This window comes from Chinchilla lanigera, unplaced genomic scaffold, assembly GCF_000276665.1.
Source record: "Chinchilla lanigera isolate Chin_1 unplaced genomic scaffold, ChiLan1.0 scaffold00004, whole genome shotgun sequence".
In the NCBI taxonomy this organism is placed as follows: Eukaryota; Metazoa; Chordata; class Mammalia; order Rodentia; family Chinchillidae; genus Chinchilla; species Chinchilla lanigera.
Genome location: NW_004955405.1, coordinates 18,226,604 through 18,244,168, shown reverse-complemented (window position 1 = coordinate 18,244,168; position 17,565 = coordinate 18,226,604). Strand labels below are relative to the sequence as shown.

The 17,565-nt window shown below is 34.8% G+C and overlaps 1 protein-coding gene across 4 annotated transcripts in view; it reads right to left on the bottom strand.

Moving 5' to 3' along the window:
* Syt1 (synaptotagmin I) overlaps nt 1-17,565 on the bottom strand; it is a 532,145-nt gene that overhangs the window by 127,988 nt on the left and 386,592 nt on the right. For all 4 annotated transcript variants that reach the window (XM_005374359.2, XM_005374356.2, XM_005374358.2 and 1 more), the window contains 2 exons: nt 14,303-14,470; nt 9,762-9,929 (listed from right to left, as the gene is read on the bottom strand). In XM_005374359.2, the coding sequence (XP_005374416.1) occupies nt 9,762-9,929; nt 14,303-14,470 (336 nt within the window). The remainder of the gene's footprint in view (nt 1-9,761; nt 9,930-14,302; nt 14,471-17,565) is intronic.

The following is a 17,565-nucleotide window of genomic DNA, read 5'->3' as shown; positions in this document are numbered from 1 at the left end:
ATGATTGGGCTCACAAATTTGAGTCCATGGACAGAGCATCATTCCACCATGCAGTTCTGTCTCACCATTAATTCTGATTGGCTAAGCTTAATATATGTACCTTATTCACCATTATATTCCCATAAACTAGCACAGTTCCTGGTATACAGAAGGGGCTTAATAAATATATGCTAAACAAACAAAAGAACAAATGCATAAGATTTGGAACATTTCAGAATGAGTGTTCATAATCAGAAAGGATTTAGTTGTGTTTAAACAACTAAGTTTGTGTTATGGCTTGTGTCTAGATATCTTTCAAAGCCTCAGGAGGTCACAGGGTGGAGCTTTTTCAGAGGTGGCTACATCTAGAGTGTGTGATGCTGGAATTAAGGGTTTGTATTAATCCATGGAGTGGTTTGGTATATTTCTGGGTAGGATTAAGTGTGCTCCATCCTGGGTGTGAGTGCTACCTGCCCTAAAGGAAGGAAGCCTGGACACAACTTAAATGCACAGAAGGAACCTGCAGCTTGTCACTTGTAGCTTGCTGCCTTCTGCCTACCATGAACTGTTTCTCCTTAGCAATGCCCCTCGGCCGTGCCACCCTGCTTTGGAGCCAGCCACCTGTGAATTGCAACCTGTACAAACTGAATAAACCTTTCCTTTTTTAATTTTGGGAGTCAGATATATTGTCTCAGTAATAAGAAAAGACAATTTGTAATGTGTTTGTATATGCTGCCCCCCTTTCTCCTAAATTACTTAAACCCTTGCTTGCCAGCAAAGCCTCATTGCCCGCCCCCGTTCTGTAGTATAACCCATACAGCTTAATCACTGACATTTCCTCTAAATGTGGAGTAACAGATTGTAGCGGATTAGAGATTTCACAATACAAACATTTGGTCTGTTCAAAGATAGGTAGGAGTAAGACAAGGTAAAAACATTTAATTTGAAGGTTCATAAACAAGATAATAAAAAATTGTTCCAAAACATGATGATTACATTATAAAATGTTCAAACATGTGGAAGACAGAACAAGACTTTTTCCTACATTGCTTCCTACTCAAAACCCTCTTCACTGCTTGAAAAACACGGAAAATCAGACAGAGGAGATTGCTATTTGCATCAGTTTCCTAGTTCTCATTTTCTATTTGTTCCCAACTCCTACTCTTTACTTTCTGTTCTGTCAGCATACATACAGGAAATTCACCTTCTAAATCACTTTGTTCTCCTTTATTTAAAATTCAATTGAAAATTCTTCTTTGGATAAAATGAAAAACTAACAGTTATACTGGCTTCTATTTAAAAATTTTGATATCCTTGGTACTACCTGTATCAAAATTTGTATATCCCAATGAAATTTTTTCCCAGAGTAATCTAATTGACAAATCATGGAAAGGTGATAATGTTTGGAACATTTTGGTCAGTATCAGAATATAAGCTTCCAAAGAAGTTCATCACTTTTCTGCAGTCACTAAAGCTGTTTTAGCCAATTGAATTATCCATTCATTATCTGTTTTTGCCTTTAAATAGTTCCTGACCATTTCAATGGAATTTACCATTTAAAGATGAAGACAAGTTGCTACTGAATAGTATAGACAAAAAAATGTTTTGTGTTGTACACTGATAGTCCAGAAGGGGGCTGGAATTCCAGTCTTTGGAGATAAAGTATAAGGGTAAAACAGGAATAGTTGGGTGTTCTTCAAGAATGACTTCCTGGAAGGCGATAGGACTGATGGATATTTTAAAGAGAAAATTCTTATTTCCATTTGTTCAACCAATTAAAGATCTGTGTTTAAGCATGTTGTGTGTTCGAGGCACACTGCTATGTACTGGGGATAAGAAGGTAAATAAAACAGAAAATATCTTTGTACTCACTGAGTATTAGTGAACAAAGTGGTACTATTGTGGAATAAAAAGAAAAATGGGATTGGAATCAGACAGACCTGGGTCTAAATCCTTGCTGTGGTGTTTATTTTTTGTGTGGTACTGGGCAAATTGCATTATGTAATACATAAAATGAGAATATGAGGAGTGACCCCACAGGGTTGCCCCAATATTATATAAGATAACATATGGAAAGTATGTAGAGTGTTTGGTACAAAGGCAGACTTGGCTCTCCTGTTCCAGCTCTAGTTTTTGGGAACAACAAGTTTTATAAACTTTATTCAGTAAGATGAGTCTAGATCTGTCAGCCTGGTATTTAAAGCACCAATTGTTGTTATATAACATTATCTAATCTTATTTCTCAAAATATTTATTCAAGCTTTCATTCCTCTCTCACTTGGGCCGGTCATTGGTGATGGTAGCTCTATTTATTTGCTCTTACAGATCTCTCTCTTTATACTTTATGAAGCATTCTCAGTTTCTTGCTGCTTGTTCCAATTCTACTCACTTTTAAAGATTATCTCATTTCCCCCCAACTATTCCATGGAGTTTCCCAGTCTGCTTCACTTCTTTTCTAACATATGATATGTGTCTGGTTGCTATAACTCTTATTGGTTCTATTTTATATTACAAAATTTTACTATTATCAACCATTTGCATGTTTTATGTACTCATTTATATTTGTCAGTTATTTAATATGTTTTAAGTGAATAGAATTTATATTCTGTTTAATAATTTTATTTTTTATTTTATTTTATTTTTTTGGTTTTTCTCCGGTACCAGGAACTGAACTCACGACCTTGCGCTTGCCAGGCAGGCTCTTTGCCGCTGAGCTAAATCCCCAGCCCCTCTGTTTGATAATTTTAGATGGAAAGTATAACGTCCTTACTTTTATTAAATTCACTAATATTCCTGAGTAAAGAGTAGCGTGCTTGTGTTAATGAACATTTTTGAATTTTAAAACTTTGCATTCTGGGCAAGAATTCACGCTAAGTATTTATGAAAGAATGCCTTTGTGAAGAAATAAAAATGTTGCAGCTATTTACTATGTTTTTGCTGTGTTGTATACATCTGTAATGATAGATGATAGATAGATAGGTAGATAGATAGATAGATAGCTATTGGTTAAGACCTATTAAGATGAACTAATGAAATGTGAAGGGTCCTAAAGATAAGTCAGTTCTAAGACAAACTAGTGGGCATTAGGATTTTGCATTGAATTTAGTGCCACAGTTTGAGGCTGAGAAGATCCAGAGGGGCTAAAGAAGAGCGTTTGGTGAAATGAAAGCATGGGCTTGAGAACTGCGTCTGAATTTCAGGTTTCGCATTACTGATGTGAACTTGGACACATTACTGAGGTTTATCTGGGTCTCAGTATACTCCTATCTCTAATTTATAAAATAGATTTAATAATGCCAGTTTTGAAGAATGTAATGAGAATAAATTTCTGTTAGCCCAAGGCAGTCTCTCAACAAATGGTGGTTGCTATTTACAGTTACAGCTTGGGTAATGACATTAAAGTAAATTTGAAAGAAGATTAACTTTAGAAACAAGGGAGGTAGGACATCAGCACAAGCCCTGGGTGGTATTTCTGTGAAGGGGAAGGTGGATCCAGTTGGTGGAAGTAAGACAGTGGGGGAAGAAGGAAGTGACTAGCCATTTTGCAAACACCAGCTTTCACTCCCTTTTAATTTTGGCCTTAAGTGAGTCTAATTGGCATTATCTTTCAAAAGAGTTCACAATAAAAACAATAAATTTTTGCTTAGCAATGAAGTAAAGCAAAAATTTGTTTTTTTATATCTGAAATTATAGTTCTATACACAGATATTCCAAGTTATTTGCTTTTTCATGTGTTTTTAGAAACTGTGTCATAAAGTGGACAATATGTATTATGCACTAAATATAGTTATAATAGGAGATTGAAATTCTGACCAAAGGCTTAGAATCAAGTAAGTCATATTTATGACCACAGATGCAGTTATTATAAAATACATCTCTACTTTCAGAATAGTTTAAAGGGAAATCAATATGTTCACTATCTCATAAAATAGACACACAGCTGCTATGTACACTGAACATTATCACAGTCTTAATAAAATAATTCAATACTAGTAGATCATATCTACTTTGCTGTAAAGTTGACCAAACAACAGATATTTTAGGTCTGATAAACTTGAATGGTCAGTAGAAATGATTCGTTGCCATTTTCTTCTGGCTAGCTTCACATGTTGCGAGAAGAATTTTACACTTAGATAATGAAACTAAACCATAAGCTCTGTGTCTACACAGAAGCAGGATGAAAAGGGGGGTTATAGAAAGGAAGGCGACACTGGATAAACCTTTACAAAAAGAAAAAGGAAAAAGCTGTTGTTTTTATATCAGCTAAAATGATAGCAACAATGACTTTGCACCTGTCCTGCCTCTGTCTTTACAGAAATACACCAACAACAGCAAAGATATGTTAAATCATTTTCATCATTCAGTGCCAGGACATTTTGCTGACCGGTTTCCAAATACTTAGGACTTTGTTTATGAAGTAAATTACAATTACTATTGTTGACATGGACTTTAAACAGGGTGTTTTGAAATATTTTTTACAACCAAAATTTGTTGGCATCCTTACTCTGTGCTTGCTTCTAGGATCAAACTTGGTTTCTCAGTGGGAAAATAGACATGTTTGCTGCCTTGATGGAGCTTACAGTCTAGTGAGGAGGTGGACAATAGACAGGTAAACAAAAACACATTCACCTTCTTGAATGTCAGGGGGGTAAGTGGACATCTTTCCTCGCTGTATTCCCTAAATATTATAGACTATGAGTGACAAGGTGGGTTTTCATTGGCCTCTAGCTTAAAGTTCCAGCAGTTAACCTTGTATAACTATTTCCAGTGGAGCAATGATTTGTAGGTTGCAGATTATCTGAGAGCACAAGTTACCATTTAATTACAAAATGTACTTAATAACATAAATTCTTTCATAATCCTTGGTCATGAAGGTGCCCTAAGGAATGATGAACTCATTTCAAAGAAGTACAAGTAATTGACTACCGGCAGCTAAAAAACTTTTGACATTTGATTGAATGTGTAGTCTCCAAATGCTTGCCTGTGAAGTAAATTTTTTTCTAATTAGGCTTAAAAATGTGAAATTTTCTTGCAAAATTGATTTTCTATTAAGTTACTAAAGTAGTTTCTCTTCCCTTCTGCTTGGGTACTAATTAAATTATGCCCCAACTTATTTTAATTCAGCAATCAATTTTTTTCCATTTGCACTGGATTACAGAATCTCTTTTAAAAATCACTTTTTAATGAATTCCACACAAAGCAGAGGTGATAGATTTATTCTCTAATGGAGACAAAGCAGTGCTGGTCAAGTCATGAGAGCTTTCGGTCTCTCAGGGCAGAGTGTTAAAACAAAGCAAATAAAACGTTTAAGTTGTTTTCTGGTGGTTTCTATTTCTTATGCTTCTTTAGAATTGAGACAGTAGTAGAAGGCATAAGGATTTAAAAAAAGGAGGACAAATAAACAAAATGCTAAAATAAAAAGGGTCTAGATCCTTCAATGTATCTGAGGCAGGTGTAGAACTTAAGACAATTTCTAGAAGAATCATCATAAAAATGTATGAAAAGAGAAAAATGGTCATAGCTGTTGACTATAACATTTGAAATCATTGAGTAAAAATATGAAATGAATGAGTTATTCTAAAAGTAAGATGGGGTTTCAGGTTTGACTTGTGGGTGGCATGAATAATTAAAAGAAAATCTAAAATATTCAACATAGACATCTTGAGGTTCTACATATTGGAAGACTTTTGCAAATGGAAGAATTCCACAAAATGATCACACAGGATGCTTTTCATGCCATATACTGATAAAAAAAACTCATAAAATTGTTTCCCATGTAACCACCTCCTGAAACTCCTAGGGCACATTTCTACCTTAAGTAAGAGAAAGGTCGAACTATCTCCAAGGTCAAATTTTACCTTCACATGTTAGAATTGTTCCACAGGGAGGTGAGAAGAGGAAGTGGTCAATCACAACATAAATGAGCACAACAAACAAACAAAAAAAGCAGATGAACCTAAACCAGTAAATTGGCTTCAATTGTGCTAATCTGAGGAACATTGTTAAACCAAGTGAACTCTCCATCAGCACCTAAAATCTAATAATGGGAACTGTGCATTTGTTGTGGATTTCTCAGGCACAGTTTATCTCTTCTACATTTCCTTCCGTTTAGAAAGTTTCAAGTGAGGCTCTCACACTACCCATGCTGTTTCCATCTAATTTGTTTGCACATTAACTGATTGCTAAAACAACCCTTTAAGTTACACAATTGTTTCATCTTATACCTTTCATTGCTGTAACTTTCTGGTAACAAAATCTTACCCCATCCTCTCCAAATAGAAATGTTGGGTCTCAGGGGTTCTGTTATCATCTGCTTAAATCCAAGTCTCTAACCCAACCTACTATGATGTGCCAACCCATGTTACCAAACTGACTGGATTAAGAGAATCCTGGAGTGGGGATTGGGTCCAGGGGCACTGTATTCATCAGTGGGATGATCCCTGTATGTTCACAGCAGAATGTTCTGTTAGGAGGTGGCCCGGCTGGAGAGAGGTCCACTGGGCCATGTATTTCCCCTGGGCACTCTTCTTCTGTGCTCTGACTCTTGGCCACCATGACGTAAGTAACTATGCTGCACCACGACTTTTTGCCATGATGTTCAACTTACCCCAGATCCACAGCAATGGAATCATCTGTCCATGGGCTGACACCTCTGACCCTAATCCAAATGAACCATTTCCTCATTTAAGTTAGGAGTGTCTAGTGTTTTGTCCCAGAATAGGAAACTGACCAATACATATGGTTAATGGTTCTATTTCTAGATTCTAAAGCTATCCCTTGAATTCTTTTTTCTCATTTTGTTTGGTATCTTTTAATTTAAAATCATGTTTAACATTGTTGGGTGAAAGAAAAATGAAAATCATAAATAATATTGCTCATATAAAATAGAAAAAGAATTCCTTTAAAACTGTGAGAAAAGTCAATCCAGGACTTCAGTTTATTCACATAATTATAATTTTCCACAGTGAATGGACAGTAGCATGAAAACAGAGCACATATCATTGAGAATAAGTAGTTCTTCAGATGTAAAATTTAATTGAAATCTTATTTCCCTTATGAGAAAGTTTCTAGGTGGGTCTAGTCAACTTGCAATATTTTCTAAGCTAGACACCTATTTTACAATGTTTCCTATACATGATAAAGGAAATGATAAAGGAAAATATCATTTGTGTAACTTAAACAATTGTGTAACTTAAAGGGTTGTTTTAGCAATCAGTTAATGTGCATTTTGATAAAGGAAATATCAAAAAACATGATAAAGGAAAACAACCACTCACTTGAAAACAAAAATGTATTATTTCTAGAATTCTAAAAATGTAATGGTAGTTATTATTTTTCATTAAACATTTCCAGAGTCATTCAATAAGCATAATGGTGGTGAGAAAAGAACAGAGAAGCAGATATAAATAGGCAAATAAAAAGGAGAAAGAGAATACACAAAGCAAAGTTGGACCAAGGAAAAATAATGGGAAAATCCTCATTGGTTGAACAGTTACTGCATACCAGACTATGAAATGTACTTTAAGAAGAGGCTACCTAATGTTAGGCCACTGTAAGTATTTTTAGAGAGTGATAAGTGACTGGTACAAGATCTCAGCTGGTGAATGGATCAATAAGTATTAGTACTGAAACTTAAGGGTTGGGGATATAGCTCAGTGGCACAAGCTCTTAGCTGGCAAACGCAAGGTCCTGAGTTTGATTCCTAGTACCAAAACCAAAACAAACAAACAAGCAAAAAACACACAAGGTATTGAAACTTAGGAGTGTTTGACCTTGAGGCCGAGCCTTTTCCATGAAATCAGTGTAACTGGCAATAAGCAAGAACTCAGTGAGAAACACGCAACAACCCAAGATACTATGAAAACAGCGGCTGTTAAAAAACCCGGAGCACACTCGCAGGAATATGGTAATGTCTAGGAAATATCACAGTCAGCCTTTCTTGAATAGTTTAGGTGACAAGAGTCTCAAGGAGAGAAGAAAAAGGAAGAAATAGGCAGGAAAGTATGAGTGAGAAGAGAAATGCAGTTCTTTTTGAGTAGTTACCTTACATTCTGTATTCTAGAGTCCAACCTGTCAGCTTAGTGTTAAGTCTCAAACCCAAAGGATTATTGAAAGAAGGAAATGCCTGATGGTCATATTCTCCTAACTTGGGCAAGAATGTGTTTTGACTTTTCAGAAGCTTACTGGATGTGATCTTGGAATCTCATACCATGGATAGTTATTGGGTAAATGTAAGTATGATGTATCCTGAACAGGTGGGCATTGGAAAGTAGAAGTGATTTATGTTCTGATATTCAACCAATGAACTGAAATCCAGCTCATAAGCATCATTCAGTTATTAAATACTAGCTATGATCCCACTTTATATCCTAGACACAAGAAATTTATAAAGTCAAACATTTCAATCAAGTATAAAAAATTCAGTGAAACATCTCACTATTTGGTTAAACATTATGGTTGAATGAATGTTTGTCTTCATACAGTGATTAGATTTAATATCAGTATTTGTTCACCCCTAAGGAAGAACCACTTATAAAAATCATAAATTTGAAAACAGTATTTTTCTTGAATGTCCACAATAGGGCTAACTCTGTCTCAATATTGAGTGTCAATTTTAACTAACCTCTTTGAAATATATGTATTTACTTCTTTGGAATATTATATATTTTTTTTCAAGAAGAAAGAGGTTAACTGAAATAATTTTTTTCTTTTGCATAGCCAGATAATTTTTAGAGCACAGACAAGACTCATTTTAGTGTAGCAGTCAGCAACGAGGATCCAAACCTTACTTCATATAAGAAAGATGAAGGTTAGTAGCGTTAGGTGATTCAGAGAATTCTTGGATAATGAATTTAGCTGAGTTTCTCTGAAGGCTTGGTCTGCCCTCTATTCTCTCTGGTGGGCCAAAGTGATCACATCTAACAGAAATTTAGGGATTCCAAATGATGGTGGCGGTTTGTAATCTCTAGGGTAATTATAGTCACAAGTCAGGATTCAAAAAAGGTGGCTGGAAAAGGAGTTACTTTAGGAGTTTCGAGAAGCTAAATTCCTTTTGTTTGCCTTTCTGGTCTTTGCCTGCTGAGACATTCATGCAGAAAAAAATGTCAGGGCCAGGCAGGCATAGCATAATCAAATAGAATTGATTATTATGGAGTTTAAATGCATGAAGGATATTGAATTTCCCTTTTTAAATCACACAAAAGTACTGGGCCCAACTATTACAACCAGAAAAAACAAAGTGAAGAGTACTATAAAAATGTGAGTCATTTAAAAAATGGATTTAATATCAGCCTTTGTGAATTACATTTGATGTTTCACCCATCATACTCTGAATATCTGTGGGAGAAACAATGAACTATCACAATCTGCAGAAATAATCAAGGAAAAAGTGCCATTTTATTTCTATGTAACAGCGACAGAAACTATGCAGAAAACAGTAATTATGGAAAAATACAAAGAAGCAGATGATTTTTCACTGTCTTTTTAGAGAAGTAGGGAGTGTGTGCATATGGCAATTTGCAAGCTTTTAGAAAGTGTTTGCATGTCCAAGTACAGGAGAGTTGTTTATGGACAGTGCATGAATCTCTTTCCTTTTAAATAACACCCGGGAGATCTATATAATTTTTAACAAAGCTATAAAATCTCCCTGACCCTATTTTGCCAGTCGTCAACAGCTCTCGGCCCCGGTCATCCTTTGTAGAGAGCATCGCTAGATAGGTTAGTGTATGAGCAACGTTGGCAAGTGCAGCTTGTCGTATTAGAAACGCTAACGAGTTCCTTACCTCTTCCTTCTCAGCACTTTGCAGATCACGCCATTCCTCTGTTACGTGACCAAAATCCACAGTGTTCATGGGGACTTTGAATTCTCCGATAATGTCGTGCTTGGAGAAACGGTCAAAGTCATATACGGCCATCACCAGAGTTTTGCCACCCAGTTCCGAGTACGGCACCTTCACAAAAGACAGGAAGATATAGCTAGTCACAAAAATGCTTAAAATCTGCCACTTGTTATGGTATTTGAATTTAGCATATTTGTTAGAGAAATAATGGGGAGATTCCCCCTGCTTAAATTCAGGCTTTTAACTAACTACTTAAAGCTTAAAGTGGGCTGGAGATATAGCTCAGTGGCACAGTGCCCGTTTGGGAAGTGCTAGGTCGTGAGTTCAATTCTTGGTTAACACAAAGCTTAAAGTACTTTAGAGAAAATGAGAACTTGCCATAGTGATTTATCACTTTATTCCAAGGTTTTAGAAACTGTTGGTATTAACAATAGGTCCTACTATCAGTTATGCTATAAACACATTGAGACTGGAAAAGAACAACTAAGCCAATTGCTCACCTACTCCCTAAAATAATTTGCTGATTGACACGAACTGACTAGAATATTGATGTTTTGAATATCACGTTATATAAATTTTTCTCATAAAATATTTTGCTCTTTGTATGGTTGTATCTAGATGGCTCCAAGAAAGCCTCACACAGTCATAGGTGGGTTTTTTCACAGGTGGCTAGATATAGAGTGTGTGACATTGGGATTGATTCATGGTGCAATAGTAGGATCAAGGGCACTAGCATTAAGGGTGTGAATGCTACCATCCCTATGTAGCCTGGCTGAGAGACAAGGGATAGAGAGACCTGTGGTTGGCCCTTGCTTGCTCTTACTTTGGTACCTTCTGCCCACCATAAACATTTTCTCCTCTGTGATGCCTGTTTGCCATGCCAGCCAATTATGGACTGAAACCGCTACTACTGCGAGATAAGTAAACCTTCCCCCTTTAACTTTGGGTATCTGGTATTTTGTTTCAGCAAGGAGAGAAAAGTAAGACATCACTGTTATAAGTTATAGTAAGTTATATTGTCAGGATATCACTTAGCAGTAGATAATTTATTTCAGAAGTTCCACTAACTCTTTCCAGACTGTGAGCACCATGTTTTAATGAAGCACTGACTTCTTAAATGATATGCTAGGAATGGAAGGCTGTAATGAAATTCACAAGGTGCCTCACCTACTCTCTAAAATAATTTGCTGATTGACATGAACTGACTAGAAAATTGATGTTTTGAATATCAGACATTCATTATAATATAGATCTTGAAGTTCATTCGTAGGTGTGACACTCTTTAGGATTAACAGTGGCAAAAGGCCAAGAACTGATGAATTCTCCAGCTGTTCAAATATATCTGGGACAGATGCTATGGGTTGGGAAGTTTATTAGTGACATTTTTAATATTCAGGGAAAAGCAGTGCAATCCAAGTAAGCTACTCTTCAGTAACTGGCTAGAAATGTCTAATTAAGAAATTATTTAGACTTGTATTAAAGGTTTGATCAATTTTCACACACTTCATATTTTGTCAGTGTAAATGGCTGTCATATGCTCCAGGAAACATTTCTCAATTAACTCTAGGTAGTAAGAAGGGAAGGAAGAATATCTGACTGTAAAGGTTTAAATTTTCCAATGAGTTTATTTTTGGTCATTTATCGTGCTTGGAATCTGATTATCTTATTAAAATATTATTATTTTATTGAAATGCTTTTTATTAAAACTAGGTATAATGCTTTTTCCATTTTAGAAGAAATCTAAAATGCCTCCAAATAGTGAATTTCAAAGGGAGAAATAAGAAAATTTAGAAATATTGAACCCTTAAATTTCATTGTATTTCTAAAATCTCTCTAGGGTTTTTGATTATACTAAAATAACAATGGTCAAAAATATAGTTTTGGGGACAGAGATACACAGGATTCTCAACTTTGTAGCTGAAAGACTTGGGTCAAGTGAGAAAACCTTAATTTGTGTATCAAATTGTGATAACACCTACTTCATGGTGCCATTCGGACGACAATTAAATATATATAAAACATGTACCACATACTAAGCACGTAGGACATATTTATTACTCATTGATTAATATCTGCTTTAGGCAGGGATTTGTTTTGGAGAAAAATTTAGTTTGGGGCATGTTGAGTTCTTGTTAAGTAGATTGAATTGTTTCTAAAGTCAGTCTTCTTTAAACTCCCTTATTCTATGCTTACATCACACTGCCTCTTGGCATTTTAAGATGTAGAATCTACAATGTTTACTGGAGAAATTAATCTGTGTTCTGGAAAAATTGATATATATCTTAAGAATGTCAAGTGTATTGCACTTTAAATTTATTTATGGCTTGATCAACCTTCCAAAAAAGGAAATAAAATGGAACCTATAAAAGTCTGTAGATAATTACAAATTCTATTTCTTGAAGTCCTAAAAACTACTAATATGCAGATAACTCAAAATAAGGCCTCCCAGTATTATTTCAAATTTTCTTACTAAAATCTAGTTAGAAACTGCCAATCTGAATGTTCTTTTTCTGGTTTTGTTATCAGGATAATACTTGCCTCCAGGAATGAGTTTGGGAGAATTGCTTCCCTTTCTATTTCTTTAAAACGTTTGAGAAGAATTGGTATTAAATCTTCTCTAAATTTCTTATAGAATTCAGCTGTGAATCCATCAGGACCTGGGCTTTTTTTGATGATAATAGTATGTAATATAGCAACCACTGTAAATTTCTATCATTTTGTTTAGAGGTCATGTATCATTTCTGTTGTTTTTGTGTTGTTTTGATTTTGTCTTCATTGTTGTTCTGTCAGTTTTTTAATTTTTAAAATAAAAAATAAAAAAGGAAACTGCCAATCTGAATAAAGATTAATATATGTATTGTCAAATATGTCTCTGATCACTATTTGCAGTATTTAAAAATTTTATTTTCACTTTACATTTTGTGTCGACCAAAATGGTTAACTCTTCATAAACTCAGACTTTTCAGAGTGCTTTTACTGCTGCTTGTCCGGATATAGAGAAACTATAGTATTTAGATACTGTTATTCAATACATAAGGGATTTTGTTTTGAAAACTCAAGTTTTAGAGGAAATAAAAGACATCGCACCTTTGCAAAACTGAAAACAGAGTTCGAGAAAATGACTCATGCTTTCAATTTCATCAATTTATTTCCTACCAGACTGCTTGCCAACATGAGGCACACGCTCTCTCTAAGCCTGGCTGGCGGGCAGGGAGATTTTGAATAAGCCTGCTGGCATATTCACAGCCATTTCACTTTTCAAAAACATATTGTTCTAAGTAATGCACTTTAAAAAAATTTCACATATTCCCCAAAAGAACTGTTTTTTGAATGACTTCAGGCCAATAGCTAGAAAGATCCCTAAGGTCTGCAGGAAGTGATTTCTTGACCAGCGATTGTCTGGCAAGAACCTCTGGTAATTATTGTTTGTCAGGGAGGGCATCATAACAAGATGAAGAGCATCAGAGAAGAGCCTAGAGTAAAGTAAAAATGCTAGAAATGTGGAAAAACAACATGCTCATATCCTTTTACCAATAAGAATGGCTTCAGAGTGTTCACATTTCCCATGCATCTACAGAATTTTTTAATAAGAATAATATCTATAGCATTCAACCTGTGGAACATAGCTGACTTAATTGTGGGCATGCATCTGGGTTTACCTATTTTTCAAGAACTTTGAAACTCTGTTATGGTTGATACATTGTGTCAGCTTGGGGAGTCTAGAGGTTTGGCTAAGACTCAACAGAAAGCCAGGGTGCTTACTTTATATACGTCCTGGGCCTATAAAAAAAAAGACATAGAGATTATGTGAGAGCTACACGCCCCTTAGGTGGGGGTAGCCTGTTTACAATGTAAGGGAGAAAAAAAGAGGCTGCTTGCCACCATTCCTCCCTTTTGTTCTGGCTGTTTGCTGTTCGGTTGCCATTCACCCCTTTGCTCTTGTTGCTTTGTTATCTTCTGCCTCAGAGCCAGCCAAGTATGGACTGAAACCTCCACAAACTATAAGCTAAATAAACCTTTCCTTCCTTCATTTTGGGCGTTAGATATTTTGTCTCAACAACAACAAAAAAAACCAACCAAGTCAGCATGCATCTGGGTTTACCTATTTTTCAAGAACTTTGAAACTCAAAAATAATGACCTCATTTCTTTGGATGACAATGACAACGATAATGATTTGGTGCTGGCACAGGTCAAGCCTATTGGCTCAATAGAAGCAGACCTCCTTTTTTAGATGTGACTGTGACATCCTTGTCTTATATCAGTCTACATTCCATTCTGAAAAGACAAAGTTGAACCCTACCTTGGCCATATCTAAATGCAATATCGAGTGTTCACCAGGTTGAAGATAAAAATGTAAAGTATTCTAAATACAGTTACTGTGAGCCCATGAATAGGTGTCTATGTGCATGTCTATATATGTGGTAGGATAACACTGTCTTTTACCTAAAACAAAGGAAAGTTATAGGTAATACTTTAAAAGTACCTTGAAAGTAAATTGCTCATTGAAGACAGGATTAAGGGTTTTTCGGTGGACTTTTGTCTCAAATTTCTTCTTCTTATCAGGAAGCAGAAACACTTTCACATAAGGATCAGATGTTCCCCCCATGTCCAAGGCAGGGAGTTCAGCAGCCTGGATGATCCCTACCAGCAGCTGAAATGAAGCAGCGAAAACATGCACAAACATTGGTGGACGATTTGGAAAAGACTGTTTGTTCGCGGAGCTGCATATTGTGATTTTGCCTCATTCCTCTTTGCTTTTAATAAACTTTGACTCTCTTAGGAATCTGAACACAGAAGGCAAATGAAATGAGCTATCTAGACTTCAAAAATCTAATTATGACAGATGCAGGCTCTAGGAAGCCTAGTTTCAAGCACAAAAGAGGCTTTTAAAAGGTTGCTGATTACAGTTTAATATGGAACTCATATTTTCAAAAGGGTAGCAATCAAATAACTTTCCAGTTGCTAAAAGCTCTTGTGCATTGTTTTTCTTTCCAGGGCATGATTTATAAGTGGAAATAAATTGTTAAACAATCACAAGTCTGTAATTACAAAGTAGGACATTTTAATTCTTTACTAAAGTCTCAGAACAACTAAATAGAAATTTCTTAGAAATTGAGTAGCATTTTGAAATAAAAAAAGATATCTTCAACTTTTTTCATACTTGACTTTACTTGAGGGCTGGTTACTTTTTATATTAACTTACAGTAGAATGACTTAGCTAAAGAATATTGTGTTTAAATGTAGAACATAGAATAAAAGAAATATAATTTAAAATTCATAAAGAGGAAGGGGAGTGGACAGATGGTTTTTAATGCTAAGTAACTATTTCTGAGCTTTCCAAGCAAATCAGAAATCTCTGCATTTGTTCAAGTCTATATTCTCACTTATATAATCCTAAATCTCATTGGAAATCTTAGAATATTATGGCACTTAATATTTTGTAAAGAATAAAAGTATGAGTGAATTATTTTAGATATCCAGCTATCAGAGATTTTGTATTAACATACTGGTTTACGTATGTCTGGGGAACAAATGTAGACTCTAATTATTCAGTAAACATGGTTACCTTATAGGTTTTCACTTATGATCTTGAAAATTTGAGTTTGTGACTTTTTAGCCAAGACTGAAAAGCAAATTTACCTCCTTAAAATATTTTTCACTCATTTTTTGTAATACTGACTACCATATTCTTAAGTGCAGTTGAGATCGTCAGTTTGTTTTTTAGTGTGGATCATGGCCTGAATGAAAATGTTGTTTCCATTTTAAAGGTTCAGTATCTGTTTGGGGGAATCATTTTTACAATAGTAGCAATGGCTGCTGGATTGTAGTTATATAAAACAGACAGATGGCTGAAGAATAGCTAAAGTAGGCATTAGATTATAAAGACATGCTTAATAAAGACAACAAGTAGTTTATCTCTGGTTTGCTAAATTTGTTTTTGGTAATACATGATAATGTGAATAAAAAGATCTAAGTTTTTCATTCTTACTTTTTGTAACCAATTTTCATTTGATTGGGTAAAACACTAAAAATATAGCTGGAATTCTTTAAAATGAGATCATTTTAGATTTTGAATTATTTTTTAATAAGGGATGGATTTTTTCCAATCTTCCTTTGACTTCTGCCAAAAGATGATCGCATTTCGGTTCCTGGTACCGGAGAAAAACCAAAGGAAAAAAAAAAAAAAAGATGATCACATTTCTCTTCCCCACAAAAGGCTTTCCATTAAAGTATTTTAGGGTTGTCTTTTAGTTGAATTAAGCAAATATATACATTTGACTACAATTTTATCTGCAAATTTCATCATATTTTGTCTTCTCTGATTCCTAGGAATCATTTTATAAATCAAATTAGCTAAAAATATTTGGAAAAAATGCATAAGTTAAAAATTTCATCAGGGAGAATGTTCTAGATTTGCAGGATAAACTATATTTAAATTCAAGATTTGATTGAAAAGGAGTAGGAAATGTACTCATATTTGAGTAAGAAGAAATGTGGTGCTATTAATATTCTTAAAAATTCTACAACTGAGTAAAATGATGCTTAAAGTAATTAAAGCCAATCTTGAAATTTTGAAATTATGACTAATGGATAGCATAACCACTAGATTTCTACTGGGAAAAAATATAGAGAATAAATTAGGAAAATACATTGGAGATATATTGAAGATATATCTCCAATGGCAAATTTCATGTACGAAATGATGAACAAATTTTGGTATTAGTGATAAAAATGACATTGCATGATATATTTAATTCCTATAAGTTATATACCTATAAACTTCTATTAACTCATACTTATAAATCCATACCAATGAACTGATTCTCAGAATTCTAGGAATAATGAGCTAGGCCTATACTGAAGCTGACCAAATATAATTTTAGCAGAGTGGATCCATGAATCCTTCATGAAGAACTCTCTGAAACTTCAAAAGTAGAAGATATTATTTGAGCTGTCCATTACTAAGTAAAGCACAGAATTTCTGCAACTGCTTAGAGCTCTGACTTTGGACATTAGTCATCAAAGTTGAGGATTAGTAATTGATTGATTCATCATTCATTGCTCATCAAACTGAATATCATTTGCATGTGTGTACTAGTAGTAATTGTATTTATGGCTACCAGTTCTTTTTCACCTAAAATTACAAGTGAAAAATGAACTACAGGTATTTAAACTCCTCTAGTTGGAGAAGGGCTCTATCCGCGGCCCGTGGTGGTGAACCTATGGCAATGCATGTCACAGTCTGCTGTTCCTTATCATTGTTTTTCTTATTCTCTTTTTTAAAAAAAAGGCTCTAAAAGCTTTGCCATTACTGCAGACCTAAGCATTCTTGACACTTTGATTTTGAATGTACATGTTTCTGCTGTCTTGGTGAATTTCTCTAATAATTCAGAAGGTACAGGGACATCTTCAATGTCATAGATCCCAGAAGAATTTTAGAGGGAGATTTTTAACAGTTATCTTTGAACATCCTTGGTAACTGGAGTTGATAAAAGGTAGGTCAGGTTATTTATCTCAATGGACCTTCACCACTTTCCAAGAAAATTAAGAATTCCTGTTTTGCAGTTTTCTTTGGTTACTTCTAAGGCATTTTTGCCCTTAAATTCATAGACCATCATCAGTTTTCCTCTTTGATTTCTTATGGAACCATTATATTATTTCTTAAAGATTTGGTTTGACTGGTAGCTGCACTCAAAGGCCCGTCACCCTGTTTGGATCTAAATCCATCAAGTCCATGGAAGATTT